The sequence below is a fragment of the Podarcis liolepis genome (assembly GCF_965112155.1).
Source record: "Podarcis liolepis genome assembly, chromosome: 13".
Lineage (NCBI taxonomy): Eukaryota > Metazoa > Chordata > Lepidosauria > Squamata > Lacertidae > Podarcis > Podarcis liolepis.
The window spans coordinates 14,451,118-14,468,025 of NC_139573.1; the positions used below are offsets into that span (position 1 = coordinate 14,451,118).

At 47.6% G+C, this 16,908-nt stretch overlaps 2 protein-coding genes across 3 annotated transcripts in view; both read right to left on the reverse strand.

Annotated features, from left to right (window-relative positions):
* Positions 1-16,908, reverse strand: part of OSGEP (O-sialoglycoprotein endopeptidase) — a 244,986-nt gene that overhangs the window by 21,442 nt on the left and 206,636 nt on the right. The window lies entirely within an intron of this gene.
* PIP4P1 (phosphatidylinositol-4,5-bisphosphate 4-phosphatase 1) lies at positions 1,087-13,272 on the reverse strand. The gene is made up of 7 exons (XM_083470818.1): positions 13,017-13,272; positions 12,037-12,239; positions 7,583-7,689; positions 5,703-5,808; positions 4,923-4,975; positions 4,297-4,387; positions 1,087-3,304 (listed from the first exon to the last, which is right to left on the reverse strand). The coding sequence occupies exons 1-7, from the start codon at positions 13,159-13,161 to the stop codon at positions 3,161-3,163; spliced, it is 849 nt and encodes a 282-aa protein (XP_083326944.1). The 5' UTR covers positions 13,162-13,272; the 3' UTR covers positions 1,087-3,160.

Sequence of the window (16,908 nt, forward strand, 5' to 3'; positions counted from 1 at the left end):
AGATATTCTTGGACCACATCTCCCTTGATCTTTGGCCATGTTGACTGGGGCTCATGGGAGTTGCAGTGGACAATGGAGGCTCCCACATTGGCTACTCCCGTAATAGCCTCAGCCTGACAGCAACCCTGGCTCTAGATTACTATTTACCAAGTCACCTTTTTTCTCTGCATGCATACAGCCTATTGCAGCTGAATTCGTTGATTTTCCATGCTATATACTGCTTTTCAGGTAAGCAACACAAAGTAGTTTGCAGAAATCAATTTTTAAAAAAAGCTTATCTAAACATATTGGAGGGTTGGGAGGGTGGCAACAGAAGACCTTTGCAGTTAATAAAATGCCGCATTTCTTCCCAAATCACACTGCCAGCAAGCCGTCTGTTGAGGTGATGTAGCAGCCCTGCCTGTAGGCTTGGAATGGAATCCCTGTGAGGCATGGTTAAGGGGCAAATTTGGATGACTACGGGGCAATTCAGGGTGCTCTTTCAACAAGTAGAATTTCCTGGTAGACTGTGTCCACATCTTAAAAGGGAACATTCTCAACAAGCAGACATCCCACCTTAAATGCCTGTCAGTGCTAGTCAAAAGCAGCCCAGTTTTTACCCTGTCATTTAGATTTCCCCATTTCAGTCCCAAAATGGTTTAGGGCTAGGATGGGGGTGAGGACCTGTAGCTGTCCCAATGTTGCTGGACTACAATTCCCATCACCCCTGAACAGTGGCCATGCTAGCTGGGGCTGATGGTATTCATAGTCCAACACCATCAGCAAGGCCATAGGTTCCCTCATCCCTCAGTTCAGCCCTATATTAGCAACTGTGAACAAGGAATCAAGACCAGGAGAGTTTTTGTTTGAAGCGCACAGAATTAAATCCACTTACAAGGGAGACAGAGCAGCTCCCATCATGGCTGGCCACTGTATGTTGGCAGGGCACTTGCAGGGAGTTGTGGGCCCAAACATCTGGAGGGTACCAGGTTCAAATTGGGAAACAGCACGTCCCCAATTAGCACCCCCCCCTCCAAAATCCAAATATGGTCCAAACCACACTCCCAAGAAAACAACCACTCAAAGGGCATCCACCCCTCAGAAGACTTATGGAATCTTTTACTTTATTTACAACCATCCAATCTGCATTCCTCCTTTGGCTGTGTGGAGACAAAGGAGAGCGAGAGGCGAGTTTCAGCATGACTGAAGGAGAGACAAGGTGCAGGCACACAGGTGGGTGGGAGGGAGCGAGGGAGCCACCGGGAAGGAGAGCGAATCTTAAATAGCTCTATGTACACATCAGTTATTCTTATATATACAAAGCTGCAATGGCAACAAGTTTGGGGCCACAAGCTCAAAGCCATGGGGGCACGAGGAAGGGGGGAATCTGAGGAAGGGACTTAAAAACACCCCATTGACAAAAGCCAAGACATGCACGGAAGCAGGACTGACACCCTTTCCCCTCTGGTTGCGCTGCCAAGACTGGCCTCCCTCCCATGAACGTCTCTCGCAGGCCTCAAATGACCTAGGCCAGGGAGTGGGGTACGTTGGGGCCTCCAGCTGCTGCACTTTCAAGGAATGACGGGAGATGCAAGTCTAGCAACATCTAGAGGCCCAAAGGTTCCCCGATTTAAGGGAAGGAATACCACCACCACCACCACCCAAAATGGGGTAACACAAAAGCATGTTCTTGGAAGCGAGTTGAAGGGGCAGGGGTGGAAAAGTTATGTCCAGGATCAGAACACAAAAGAGATGAGGTTGGAATTTCAAGCCAGGAGGAAAGATCGCAGACGGAATTGCAGATAGAAGAGGGGAAAGGACTTAGCTGTCCCACCCAGCAGTAAATATGGGAAAGGGAATCCACTCCCCAGGATCCAAGGGTGAAACCTGACAAGTCTCAGTGCATGATTAGGATGGGATGTGGGGGTGGGTTGTTAAACCAGGCACAAATCAGTGACATGATGCGTAAGACGGGGGAGGGTCCCTCAGCCCCACCCTCCCAAGTAGGGATTTGGTTCTTGGAGGGGCAAGAGGGGGAAATTCCTCCACCATGGAATGTGCAAACAAAAAAGGGCAGAGAGGGGGAGAGAAATGAAAGCAGGATCAAGGGACGTTTTTTAAAAAGTGTCAAAATGTGGTACCAGAGATTCTGTCAGCATGAGCCTTCCAGATCTCAGGATTGCCGCTGGTCATAGAATAGAGGGCTGTTGACTGGGTAGGGGACATTTAGCCAAACGCCAGGCGGTATTAAGGGACAGGAAGGTCTGGGGAGAAGAAGGGCCTGGAAGGAGTCTGGAGCACCCACGCCACGGTGCAGGGTACTGGCCATTAAGTAACCGAGTTCTCCCAAGCGCCACGGGAAGCCAGCAGCCGAGGATCTGGTCGCCTTCCACGCCTCTCGTCGCAGGATCACCGTTTACGGAACGTGCAAGGTGCCTCGACTCTCTCGCAGCCTGAGCTGTCCTTCGCAGCTGCCCCAAAGTCACAGAGCAAAGAGAAAGGATGCAGCGCTGATGTCTTGTAGCTCCTTCCAGCCTGGGAAGTGTTTCAAAAGCAGCTCAAAGAGAAGTCAACGGATTCTGAAAACGTACCACTCTGCCAAAAATGTCCCAGCCGAGTCACTATAGTTTTTTTTTTTAATCTCAAGTGGTTGAGCCCATCACAACTGGGATTGGACCGCTTCAATCTAATCATCCGTCCACTCTGGCCCCTGTTGCTCATGTGTCCCAGCGCAGTTGCCGTAGCTCTGATGTCTCCCACACGCGGGAGGTACTCAGGAATTTGTGCCAGTTTCTTGGAACCCACAATGTCTAATCACGCATAAGCCCCTCTTGACGTTGGTCCCATTTAGTGTTCTGTTGCCCCCAGAGAACTCTGCTGTTACTGGGGCAGCCCCCCCCCCAAGATTTCCGCAGGTTAAGAGAGTTCTTCAGGTCAGAGCATTCGTTTTTGGCACCACCAGATCCAGGGTGAACGACCAGGAAAGAGACTCCTGGGTGAGGGTAGTAGCAGCTGCTGAGATGACTGAAAAATAGGGTGCTGGCACAGCAGGAGGGTGGCCCCGGAAGGTCCCAGCCCCAAAGCGGAAGGAAGGGGGGGAATAAATGAGGACGGACAGGGCTCGCTCTCAGTAGATGATGTGCTGGGAGCAGCAGCAGGAGCTGGAAACGGAGGAAAAGGCTCAGGAGAAGTTCTGGACAGGGTGGCTGACCCTCATGCAGGCCCAGTATGTGGCTCGACCAAGGCACACCAAGGCCAGTAGAATAACCAGGGCCCAAGAGGCGTAGATCCCACCGTATATCCTGGCTTGCTTCCACGTACCAAACTGGAGACAAAAAGGAGAGGCAAAGAGGAGTCAGCGAATGATGATGCTGCCAAACTCACTTTCACTGCCAGTCAAATGGATAAAGAGGTTTTCTGTGAAAGAGGGAGGGGACTGAGGGTATTGGGAGGAGCCCAAGGGCACACCGTTGCTCAGGGTGCAGCATAAACACCTATCGGGCACAGGTAGGCTAATCCCATTCCAGAAGGGGATGGGGCTCTAACTTGCTGCTTCACACACACCGCAGTGCTGATATATGTGGGTGAGGTTAGGACCAAACTCTGGGAACCACACTCTGAGCAGTCCAACGTGCTCATGTTTCTCTCCAAAACATACCCACCAAGTTTTGCTTCCTAGGGACTTTTCAGGAGTCGCTGTTGAATTTCCCTTGAAATGTCATCTGCTCCTTTTTAACGTTTTGATTTTCTGTACGTGCCCCGTAATTTTGATACCTCAACAAAGCCACTCACAAATAAGGAAGTGTATTGAGGATTCCATAATGCTGTACTTGAAGGGAGCTTGCCAAAGCCTTCGGTGAGCCCTGGCTCCGGGTTGTACAGTCGTACCTTGGAACTCAGACGTTTTGGCTCCCAAATGCCACAAACCCGGAAATGAGTGTTCCGGTTTGTAAATGTTCTTTTGGAACCCAGACATCTGACGGGGCTTCCAGGGCTTCTGACTGGCTGCAGGAGCTTCCTGCATGCCAATCAGAAGCTGCGATTTGGTTTTCAAACCTTTTGAAAGTCGAACTACTTCCGGAACAGATTCCATACAACTTCCAAGATACGACTGTACTGAGAAATTAGCAGCCTGTACAATGCGTGGGAAATCTCAGGGTCGTGGGCTGTTTAAAGCCAAAAGCTGCCCCAGGCTCGGATCTAATGAAACTTCCTAATATTTTGCACTGAAAACTGAGCAGCGAGGGCTAGTTCAGTTTCAGACAGCGAACGCCAGGAAGGGCCGCACTGGGACTGTGCCTTCTTGCTCACACTCACCGCAAGTCCTGTCGCTGTCACAGCCATCAACACGCCTAGCAGAAAGCAGCAAAAGCATCTCTTCCGGGGATAGCGTCGCCCGATGGAGGATCTGGGGGCAGATATAGGCAGCCTATCAAACTGTGCTTAGGGAGCCTCAGTTCTCTGGGGGGATTTGAAGACTCAGATCTTGGGGAAGCAGTTCAGAGGAGTTTGCCACACTGGCTGGCCCAGAGCAAGCAGCCAACCTCTGCTGAGGTGACTAACACCTCAAAATGCAGCTTGTGCTCTTGAGCGGCCTGGCTCAAAATACGTAACACAATTCCAGGTTCACTTGTCCGAGAAAAAGAAGTGCCAATCCCACTCCCCCAATCCAGCTACTAGTCCATCAGTGGAATGGTCTCCCTCGAGAGGTTGTGGGCTCTCCTTCCTTGGAGGTTTTTAAGCAGAGACTGGGTGGCCACCTGCCATTCATGATGTAGTTGAGATTCCTGCATTGCAGGGGGCTGGACTATAGATGACACTCGGGGTCCCTTCCAACTCGACAGTTCTATGATTCTATGAAATGCATACAGCAGCTATTCAGAACATTCCCTCAATCTCCCCCTGCCCGGTTAGTGGGTTAAGGAAGAGTGGAGTTAACTCACACTTTACGGCAGTGAGGGCATCGTGCTAATGTGCGGTCCGTGAACTCTGTCCACTAAAGGGAAGGAGAAAAAACAAACAAAAAGAAAATATGAAGTAAAGCTAGTCAACCAGATCTGGAGAAAAAGTTGCCTGCTCCAACTCTAGAGGCGCCCACCTATTCAAGCGGGTCTGCCAGGGTTCCACAACAGAGGGAGCAAGATTATCCCTTGCCACCCATCCCAAAAGGAATCCCAAAAGCAGAACAAGACACTCCTTAACTGTTAGCACATTGATTTGTGAATTACACTTTTATCCTGCCCTTCTGCCCGGGAGCCCAGAGCAGTGGATGTTGCTCCCCCACCAATTTTTCTGTGTAATCCTGCAAGGGACGTTCAGCCGAGAGATCCCGATGCCCAGAGGCCGCCCAGAAGTGAGATTTGAGGCTGACAATTTGATCATGGGTTTCCCAGGCCAGGGACAGGCATCCAACCCAGTTCTCTCTACATGTTTTGAGACTGCAACTTCCACCACCCCTGACAATCGGCCACACTGGGGCTGATCTGAGCTGCATAACTGGAAGGCCCCATGTGGAATACCTCTGTCCATTACATACACTGCTGGTTCAGTTGCTGGCTTCATCACACCAATGTTCTGGAGAAAAGGTATTTTAGGCAAAACAACAAGCTACTGTTTTGTTTCCAAAAGCTGGAGGCGGTGGGAAGATCCTAAGTCCTACCCTTCTCTCTTTCCAACCCGCTCCACCCCCAATGACCCCGGCCTCACTTCCAAGCACTCCTTACCAGGAAGTTATTTTTGCAATGTCCACAGTTGACGCGCACACCGACCGGCTGTGGCTCAGGACTCAGGGGTCCTGGATGCACTGGGCCCAGGTTAATGATCCTTTTACTGGGAGCAAGGGGGGGGAAAGAAGAAGAATTAGATTAGATGACTGCTCTCATAAGCCTTTCCGTGCCTGTACCAGTGGTACAGCCTAGAAACTGGCACACCACCCACTTCCCAATCCCAACATTACTCCTTTATTCCCTGCTTGTTGCCAATATTGTCCCGACATGCAGCTAGGTCTATCCTCCCAACAGATCCAGCTTGCCCAGCTAAATTTAGTTCCCCACCAATACAACTATTGACCACGGCAAGTAAAAAGAAGTGCTCCATCTCTCCATTTCTCACCTCCTAAAACAAGCATCTATGGCCCCCTGCTTTTGTGACACTGTTTTCACAGTTCCCACACACAACAATCATCAGGCAACTCTGATCACACAGTGCAGCAAACGTTTCTTAGTATAGACGTTTTTCTCCCCTGGATACAAAGATTATTAATTTTTATTTCAAACAGCACCAGGCTCCTGGCCGCATCCTGTTCAGGGGTGGGAGGGGTTTCAGATTAAGGCTTCAAGTGAAATTAAAGCCATTTACAGTGGTGCCTCGCAAGACGAAAATAATCCGTTCTGTGATTCTCTTCGTCTAGCGGTTTTTTTGTCTTGCGAAGCAAGCCCACTGACGGATTAGCGGATTAGCGCTATTAGCGGCTTTTAGCGGCTTATCTGTTGATCGGATCAGCTGATAAGCGGCTTCGCGGCTTAGCAAAAGGGGGGGGGGAGGAAAAAACCCCAGCAGGAACTCGCAAGACATTGTCGTCTTGCGAAGCAAGCCCATAGGAAATTCGTTTTGCGAAGCACCTCCAAAACGGAAAACTCTTTCGTCTAGCAAGTTTTCTGTCTTGCGAGGCATTCGTCTTGTGGGGCACCACTGTATATCCAGTCAGCTGGTTGGTCCTCAAGACAGTGCGCACAATATGATAAGAGGTTGTTTTTTTTTTTTAAAAAAAAAAAAACTAAGTCACCAGAAACAGACCAACTCAGAGCTTATATAACAACTCATTTACAGGTGCCTCCTAGATAAGGAAATGCCACTGGGAAAAAAGGAGTGGGTAAGCAGTTCTCTGGCAGTGTCTAGGTCGGGGTGCAGGAGGGCAATAGGGAAGTCAGGATCAACAGATCTCTGGCAATAGACTTGCAATAGATAAGCAAAAGGTTCTGACTGCCATAACAAAAAGAAAAACTCTGCCCAATTCTTTCCTTTGATGTTAAGTCACCTGAAACAATGGTGTCAGGTGACTGACAGGTGAGAGGGACTACCTAACTGTCATAGTGGCCCACAGATGTGTGGGAAATTTAGGACCCAGCTGGCTGGCCAGATCCTGTAAGCCACCACTCCATGGAGCATAGTGGGGGTGGAGTTCTAGGGTACCCTCCCCCCCCCACAAGCATATCCCAAGTTCAAAAATCAAACTTATTTCATCTGGGTTGCAGAACTGGGGGTCCCATCCCAAAATTCCCCAATGGAACTACCATATTTTTTGCTCTATAAGACTCACTTTTTCCCTCCTAAAAAGTAAGGGGAAATGTGTGTGCGTCTTATGGAGCGAATGCAGGCTGCACAGCTATCACAGAAGCCAGAACAGCAAGAGGGATTGCTGCTTTCACTGCGCAGCAATCCCTCTTGCTGTTCTGGCTTCTGAGATTCATAATTTTTTTTTCTTGTTTTCCTCCTCCAAAAACTAGGTGTGTCTTGTGGTCTGGTGCGTCTTATAGAGCGAAAAATACGTACATCGAAGCCGCCATGCCCCTTTCACATCACCTCTCCCAGCCCATTCCATTACCAGTATATCCGAGGACAGGCAATGCGCTGCGATGTCACTTTGCAGATCAGGAGGCAGTTGCAGGGGCATCTCACGTACTTCTTACCAGGTGGGGCATTTTTGATAGGCTGTAGCAGAAAGAAGGCAAAAAGACACAATCCATAAGACGTAAACACACATCCTGGTTTAAGAGTGAGGGGAGGAGGGTGTTAGGGACGTGAAGGGTCTATTTTGCTAGGGAAAGATCTTGCAGGGTCTCTGTAATTTATGGGGTGGGGCTGTGGAAGGAAAAGGCACAGAGATGGGAGTGTGAAGATGGCTCAGTGGCAGCCAAGATGGCAGAAGGGTGAGAAGCAGGGGCTAGGTGAAATTCTCACTCAGGACCTAGAATAGCAAGGTAAGGCTTGAGAAAAAGGGGTATTCATTACAGCAGAAGAGATGGGACTTTAGGCCAGAGAACCAGAAGGGCAAGAGGAGGAGAAAGGCACAGAAAATTGCAGGTCGATTTCCACCCCAGGTCAATTTTTTATTCCATTTTTGGTCCCAAGTATCTTGAACTGTGTATTATATTGACAAGCAACAGTCAGTGCTAAGCAAGGGTTCAGAGCAAGTATTCTGGACCTGGGAGACTCTTTTAGCCGTAAGGCTTTGTAGCTGGTCACAGATAAATCATTAAACTCACAGCCACACCTCTCCTCCTAATGCAGAAGTGGAGATCAGAATTGTGAAGTGCTTTAAACTCTAGTGCGGAATGTAACAATACCCACACCACCCAATTTAAGCAGACCATGCAAAGAAGGGCAGAAGTGATACTAGTTCAACTTACACTGAAGAGAATGTATGAAAATCACAATGAACTAAGTCACACTGGACTCCAGTGAATATGTCTATCATCTTCTGTGAAGGTTTAGAAGAGGAATGAGGGCTGTGGCCTTACAGTGTTGCTGGACTTCAATTCTTGTCAACCCTGCCAAGCATGGACAATGGCAAGAAAGGATGGGAGTTGAAATCCAGGAACATCTGGAGGACTGCAAGTTCCTCACTTTGGTTTAAGGCACACAAGCCTCCCTCTGCTGCTAAATTACAACTCTTGATTATCCCTGCTGATGTTGTAGTCCAAAACATCTGGAGGGCACCAGGCTGGGGAAGCCCGATATTAAGGAATGTTTCAACACATGAAGAAATTGACATGTGAATAAGGTTTGAATGTGCATTGGAATATGTGATGAATATGTTGGAAGTCTTCACTCTGCTTCAGAGATTTAATTGTCACTGGGGTGGTAACAGACAGCTCTGAGGAAGGGCTGGTGATGAAATTCACAGTATGCAAAACAGGGATGGAAGATATGCATATTTTGATTGGTGGAGGGAGGCTTAGAATTTTCATTTGGACAGTGAGATTGGCTGGGGCTGCACCAGTGGGGGTTAGTATATATATGGCCTGGTGTGCAGTAAAAGTAGGGGTCTAGGAGCTGGAAAGACAAGTTGGTCAGAAGAAATGGACAGCAGAATAAAGGAGGGCCAGGGAAGAAGACAGACGGTCCAAGAAACATGGCCTCAGAAACACGGAGTGTGGCTCGGTGGCCAGATATCTGGTTTTGTTGAAGATCGCTGAATCACTTGGCTCAGTGAGTTAAGTGGAGAATCTGCCTGCAGCCCCGAGGGAAGGAGAAGCAGCTCAGAGCTCTGCTGGCGGTTAGGAGTGCCAGAGAGAAGACTTCTAGGGAACCACAGAAAGATAGATCTGAATGCCAATAGGTCAGCAGAGGACTGATGAAGAGGCTTCTAGTGGTGGCCTCCAATTAAGCTGGTAAGGCTTAATTGGAGAGAGCAAAAGGACAATCTGACTAAAGGGTTTCAACAGAGCAATTATTTCCTTAAAGCTGACTTGTTTAATGTTTATAGCTGACCCTAAGCTGCTGGTATTTATAGTGCATTCCCATTTAATGATAAAGTACCATATTAAAACAACTAGATAAGCTTGTGCATTTCACGATCTTGAAACATCAATTCTTTCCTCAATATAATAACTGTCTGAAAAGCTTTGCACCGTACCTCTACCCTACAGATGCTGTGTTATTGTTAATTTGAGGTATAAACCTAGCTCCAAAGTCCAACAGACCATCCCTCTTGAACCACACTCTTGTGTTTGTCAGCATCCATAAATGAGATTTCACTTATTGGATGAGAAGCTGAGCTAACTATGGTCAGACAGGTTTCTCCAGGAGATTAAAAAAAAGTCAGGTTAACTCCAGGTAATTATTCTGGGAAATACATGAAACAACAGAGTAGAGATCTGTAGCTCTGATTTAAAACTTTGAAGGGTGCCCAGACAGCAGTGCATCACATCACATCAACTCTGTGGAATCTGCTTGTCCAAGCATCAAGGCCACTGCTGAGCTGCAATTTCAGCTTCAAGATTTATGTTCATACGCCGGACTAGGCTTTAGCAAAATTTTGGCGTATTACCCTCTCTCTCAAGTTAACACAGAATATTCTAAACAAAGGAGCAGTGCAAAGGGAGGAATGGGGAGAAGCAGAGCCAAGAAAGGAAGCTCTGCCCCACTGCGGAACAACTGCCCTCAGAGCAAGACTTTGCACCATTCAGGCACCCTGTGTGTTCAAAGTGGTCCATGCACATTATCTTAGTAGTGCTTCCAAGAACCCAATAAGTCAGAGTATTATTACCTCCAGAAGTTCAGACCTACAAGGAACTAGGCATGGGGATGAAGAAAAAGGAAATCCCCACTAGCTCTGTTGTGCAAAGGAACCATCCCCGAATCCTTCAGTAACAACATGAGTGCAGGATAAGTTTTTCCTCATGCTATATATTGGGAACAAGGGATGAGGGACTGAGTCAAGGATGCCCATCTTTCACCTTCCATTTTCCTTCCATTAAAACTGTTGGGACTAGGGCTCCCTAAGTTGCCCCTCTCATATCTATTTATTGTAAGGCTTTTGGGAGGTTGGGAGGAGGAGGTACCCTTCTTTTTGGGAAGGGTGTTTGCTGTCACACTTTTTTGGTCTGTACTGTATTTTGAGGTTGTTTTTCTGCAGGGGTTGGTGTTTCACCTGCTTTTTAAGTGTGTTTCTGACCATCGCCAACTTTTCATCTGTAAAATGAGTAGGTTTCTTATAATTCCCAGTTGTACCCCTAAGCTCCAAAGAGGTTGGGAACACCTGTGTCAGAGGGCCTAACACTCTGTTTGGTTGATTGGTGAATGTTGACTGGGATTGCAGAAGGAAGTGATTCATCTCATCCAAATTCATTGCCACCTTTACTCTATTTTTATTTATTTTTCGGTACTTCTTTCTGCAATCCCAGTCAACATTTGTGGAGGAAGCTCCTCAAAAGGCAGGGTATATTTAAAAGAAATAAAAAACCTCAAAAGGATCCTGGAGTGGATCCAAGATCTCAATTTCCCATACAAGAAGATGAACGCTGCTAGATGAGACAAAAATGCCTGTTCCCTGACATTTACTAACCAAGTGCAAGTAAATGCCCTCCCTTTTAGATTCTTGCTGAGCAAATTTTAATTCAGAGGTATGTTGCCTCTGTAGCTGGAGATTCCACATAGTCACCATTGACAATTTACAAATCTCTCCTCCTCCATGTGACTGTGTAAGCCACTTTTAAACCTACCTAAGCTATTGACCCAACACCCTGTCTGGTGTCAATGGTTAATTATGTCGGGGTGTGAACAGGAACTGGTATGTCCTCCTGGTTATCCTGAATGTCAGTTGGTTTTCACTGTGTGACCCCGGGATCTAATATTATGAGAGAGGAGAGAGAAAAGTTCCTACCCGTTTTCTTTTCTCATTATGTCCCAAGTTAAAAGGAAGTCAGCTGGTTGGTTTCCATCAGCCTAGCACAGCCACCAGCAAGCTGGTACCCTGAGATGTTTTGGATTACAACTCCCATCAGCTGTAGTTGGAAACAGCTTGCCAAAGGCTGGCTCAACAGTTACCTGGCAAACCAACAGCTTACAGATGAAACTGACTTATCCCAAGTCAGGCCACCTAGCTCAGTACACCAACTAGCAGTGGCTCTTCTGTGTTTCAGGCTGGAAGCCTTTCCCAGATCCACCTGGATATGCCAAAGTTGGAACATCACATCTTTTAGAATGGATGCAATGCAGGTATTTTAACACCAAGCAAGATCAGTTGTGCATCTTTTGCCTGAGCTCCGGTCTCATGGTTAAATAAACAGTCCTGCTACAGAAAAAAGACCCCACAAATATATATATGTGTACCTAATATGCCACCTGAGCTACAACTTGGCTACTATTAGTGATGTTGTGGGTAGCAGCTGAGGCTGAGAAATAATGGCTGTTGAGCCAAAGATGAAACAAGCCTAGAGTTTCGATAATTAAGACAAGATCTGAGCCAAGGATCTCCTGGCACACATCTCCTCCTCTTCACCGCTACCTCAGCCCCACTGCCACTGTACCACCCGCCCTTCCAACAGTGCTCACCGTGGCCTCGTTGCAGACGCTGCATTTCACGACATGCTGATGCATCTTGCCCTCAACATTGATGGGGCTCTGGCAAACCCGGCAAGTGATCATGGGAGCACTGCCGCTCTCTGGAGACGCCATAGGCGAGTAGGGTGGAGGGTCCTCTCCGGGAAGCACAGCTGCCTGGCCCCCATCGTTGACCCCACTGAAGGAAGGAAACCCTTTCAAGAGGAAAGAAAGAAGTGTCTGTGGAAAGGGAGCATGGACTATTGCTTCAGTGCCCCAACCCCTCTTCACTCTGCTTCAGCCAGACCTGCATCTCAGCTGCCTTTTCCCAAAACAGCACACATCACATTTCACAAATACTTCAACAACCCTTTTTTAAAAAAATAATCTGTCCTCGGCTCTGCCCAAATTCATCCCACGAGACTCCAATATCTACTGGCACTTGGCTTAACTCTTCACCCACGCCCACCCAGTGAATCAGAAAAAGACAAGGATGTTATTCATTTGTTTATTTTTGCAATCAGACCTCCAAGTGTCAGCCAACATATTTTTGCCTCCTGTAAATGCTCAAACTCAGCCTTGGGGGAACCCCTCCACAGGGTAATCCACCTCTCTCCTCTAACATGTTGCCCATCAGACTACTGTGAAGCCAATCATGCCCTCACCTGTCCCTTTTGCTTATCTAACCTGCACCCCAACACCCTACAAAAAACCTTCCCAGACCAACCCTGAATTTCTCCACTTACTGCCTCACTAATTGCTAGGCAGGGGCGCCTAGAACCCCCATTGCCTGCAGACCAGCCCCTGCAGCACATGGCCACGCCCTCATTCGAAGTAGCCACGCCCACGCAGCTAAAGACCCCGCCCCTGATGCTTTAACTCCGCTTTTTCAACTTAGGAGGCTTCCCTCGCCTTCTCCCCCCAACGCCCCTCCATTGCTCCCCCCCACTCAATTGGAATCTCATGCATATTAATGAGGGGGCGTGGCTCACCCTGAGGCGGGTTCGGCTTCCCCGGCGGGTTCGAGGCGGAGGCCGAGACCAGCCCTGCGGGCCCGACCAGCCCTCCAGCGCCGAGGCCGCCCCCATCCCCGGGCTCGGCTGGTAGTAGCGGGGAGCGCTCGCCGTCCGCAGCCATCGCTGCTACTGTTGCTGCTTGCAACCGCCCTGCTCTGCGTCCCTCTCGGCTTCCGTAGCGCGCGACCCCGCCCCTTGCTCTCTCTACCCCCGCCCGCGCTACCCTAGTCACGTGACGAAGGACATCCTGTTCCTGTTGACTGCAGAGAGCCTCGTCACGTGAAGAGAGCCAGGGAACTCGTTTACTGATTGGGCACTCGTGGCCGAGCCCGTGCAGCTCCTGCGCGCCATGATTGGGCAGGAAACGTGCCCGCCCACAGCATACACTTGCCCCTCATGTCACCCTCATCCCGTGACTCTCCTCTGGCCTTTTCATTGGCTGCTCCTGCAGCCCGCTCCCTCTTGTCCCCTGAGTCATTTCCTCCCGGCCCTCCGCTGATTTACAATACGGCTGTCAGAGCGGTGCGAACTGAGGAACGGTTGACCCACGTGACAAGCAAGCCAAGTGTTTTCATTGGCTGAGGCCTGTCGCTGTTCCATAGTATGATCCCATGTCTCTGCGTGTATTGGCCGAGACAGGGCCTTATTTTCCACGTGATGAAAACTCTGTTCTCCCATTGGATAGACTCAAGCTCACCCCTGTCCTTCACTCAAGATGTTCTCTGAAGTTTGCCCCGCCTCTTATAGTATCCCCGTATTGCCACGCCCCTCAGGCAATGATTGACGTCCCAGGCAATAGTCTATTTGAAAGCGGCGGGGCGGGGCGGAAGCATATGAGCACAAATGTCAATTTGCATATATGCAAATATATTCAAATCTTTGTTACACATCCTAGTAGTCCAAACTGGGAGGACCAGCAGTGCAGATGCTGAGGTTACAGAATTATAAGTTAAATTAGGATATTTTCATTTAAATGCAGAACACATTTTATTGAAATGTAAATGCAGACTATGTTTAAAAAATAAAAGGTGCGTACTTAGACGTGTGGTTGGCTGCTGTGAGAACAGAATGTTGTACTAGATGGGCCTGATCCAGCCAGTCCCTTCTGAAGTTCATTAGGTACAGGGTGATACTATATTCAGGTCAGTTTCTCATGGCAAAGGTAGGGAGCAAAGACAGAGTTATACAGAATGCCTATTGAGGAATTCGTTGTGATCAAAAATCTTGCACGTTTTAATACCAAGAGATACTGACCCAATTAAAAAAAATCAACCCCCTTTCTCATGTTCCACTAAAAACTAAAAGGTGAAAGCCTGAAAGCTACGCAGAAGTCCAAATATACACCCTACCTATTAAAATGCATAATTTAATTAAATTATGCAAATCAAAATGTGACAAAATGACAGGTGAGGATCTGAGTTAAACAACAAAAAACAATGAGCTAAAGCCAACCAACGAAACTGCAACTTTGTTAAGATGTGAAACAAGGAAGCTACTTATCACCATGTTCTGTTGATGCCCAAATGTTAAGCATTAAATATTATCTTTGTTGAATTATGTGTACTCTGCACTTGTGTATCTTGTTTGCATAGCTTTTGCTAGGCTATATATACTTGCCAGACACAGGGTGTAGCTATCGATGACAGCATACTTATCAACAGTGCTATTTTTCTAGAAAAAGAGGTGCCAGAACTCACAATGAACGCCTCTCTTGTTCTCTTATAATGGCAATGGCACTCATCTGAGAGGTGCCAGAACTGAGTTCCAGTGAGTTCTGGCTGGAAAAAAAGTCCACAGTCTGCTGGAGAGGGGTTGTTCCAGCAGCAGTTTTGTGACTTTCCATGTCACAGCAATGCTGGCTGGAAACAGGATGGGCCCCTATGCTTTAATAGTGCTTCCATATTTCATTCATTCAGCCACATTCTGAATACCAAGAGGACCTGCATGGTGCAAAGGCATCAAATATAGCCGTACCTCAGCTCCCGAACACCCAGGAGCTTCCTGCAGCCAATCAGAAGCTGTGCTTTGGAAGTTGAACATTTTGGAAGTCGAACGGACTTCGGAACGGATTCTGTTGGACTTCCAAGGTACAACTGTAACTGCCAAAGTTTCAGGCTGAGTTCATGGATCTATATACTGGCCGTTTCCCAAGAAGCTGTGGCCAATCATGAATTCCCAGGTCATATTGATCATGTGTCTCCCACATACACACAGGTTTTCCCCGAAAACGTTAAGGTATTCGCCAAACATATGTGTGATCCAGACCTGCAACACAAAGTATTGCTAGGTAGGGGCCAAAGGACAGAGGGCTCATCCATACTTAACTTTGCTCTGCATTTCTAGGCACAGGTCTGGACTTTCCACGTCTGTATTTGAGTGCTTTTTTTTTTTTTTTTGCCGGCACTTTCGCTGCAAAAACTGCTCTTTACAGCTGAAATGGAGCAAATGGAAATGAGCAAACAATCTGAATTGCCGTTTGTTCCGATTCAGCATTAAAGAGTGGGTTTTCCTGGCGAAAGCGGTGGGGCAAAGAAAAAGAACAACTCAGGCATCAAGTAGGTATATGTGATCCTGTGCCTAGAAAGCACAAGGCAAAAGGTTAAGTGCGGGGGAGCACAGAGTGCAAGTCACTGGGTTCAGTTCCAATATCATCTCAGTCAGTGGCTTGTCAGCTAATAGCTTCCGGTAATTGTCTTAAGATTGCTTCCAGGTGACCTCTTTATTGAGCGCACATGCTGATTCATTTACACCATTGTTGCAAGGAGGATAGTCAACATCAGCTGCTGACTGAACAGCCATTCTGATTTGTTTGTGGGGAAGTTACAGGACTCTGCATCAAAGCAATGGTTACCCCACACTTTCCAAAGCATTTCCATCTGGTTGATTGGGGTAATGGAGAGAGGCTTTGTTATGGTAGAGTGCCAAATGAACGTTCGATGTGCAACCAGAATTCCCTGGCATGCAGTTGGAATCTCACCCCAAAACAGGGACAGTCTGGAAGTGCTCTGTGTCCCCCAATCAAAAAAGAAGGGGAAACCAAGTCATGGCTGACCTTATGCCACAGCCTTCCTATGATCATATGATGAAATGGAGATAGCAATCAGCCTGTCTGCATTGCTGCAGAAAATAAGTCGCGTGAGAGGAACAGGATGCTTTAATTCCAGCAGCATATAATTAATTTAAAGCATTAGGAAATGCAATTCACACACACACGCACACCACTTACTGTACAGTTCACATGGAACCATCCTAACCTTCAACAGGGCCTCTTATTCAGAGACCATGTCTGAATTTTTCCATGAAAATTTAGGAGAACTATCAACACAGTAACTGTGTGTGGCCAGCGTGATAAAGGAAATAGAGTGGCAGAAAGATACAGAGGGAAGTGGTGGTTTTAAACAACAACAGAGGTTTGATTGACGCGCAAAGGAAGGAAAGAGAGGAGGGAAAGAGACAATTTCAAACTGTTGTGTAAGCTTGTTTTGTGTTAGCTTCTGTGTTGCACACATCTCTGCTATTTCTCCTTGTTGAGATTGGTTTGCTTGCTTGTTTGCTTTTTTATTTTTATTTTTAAAAAAACCCTCACCATCCTTCCAAGGCTGGGTCTAGACACATCAAAGAAGCGTTTCAGTTAAACGCGTTGTAAACTTTGTATGAATAATCAGGTTGGCAAAAATGGAACTCCACAGCGGCATCTGGTGTCACCAGTGTTATAATGAATACAGTACACAACACATACTGTATAAAGCACTTTTTTTTTTTGCCAATGTAGCTGAGTTCCAAGCCTGCTTTACTCAAACCTCTGCTGTTGCTTAAAACAACAGTGTTTGTCTCAGTGTCCATCCAATCGCTTTCCTCAAACTTATGC

What these genes read in the sequence shown, in the direction of transcription:
- PIP4P1 (XM_083470818.1), bottom strand. Translation starts at nt 13,161, where the DNA reads ATGGCTGCGGACGGCGAGCGCTCCCCGCTACTACCAGCCGAGCCCGGG. An exon ending in ATTGCAAAAATAACTTCCTG is followed by an intron (nt 4,976 to 5,702) that starts GTAAGGAGTGCT and finishes CCTTCCCTTTAG; the next exon opens with TGGACAGAGTTCACGGACCG. An exon ending in TGCCCTCACTGCCGTAAAGT is followed by an intron (nt 4,388 to 4,922) that starts GTGAGTTAACTC and finishes ATCTGCCCCCAG; the next exon opens with ATCCTCCATCGGGCGACGCT.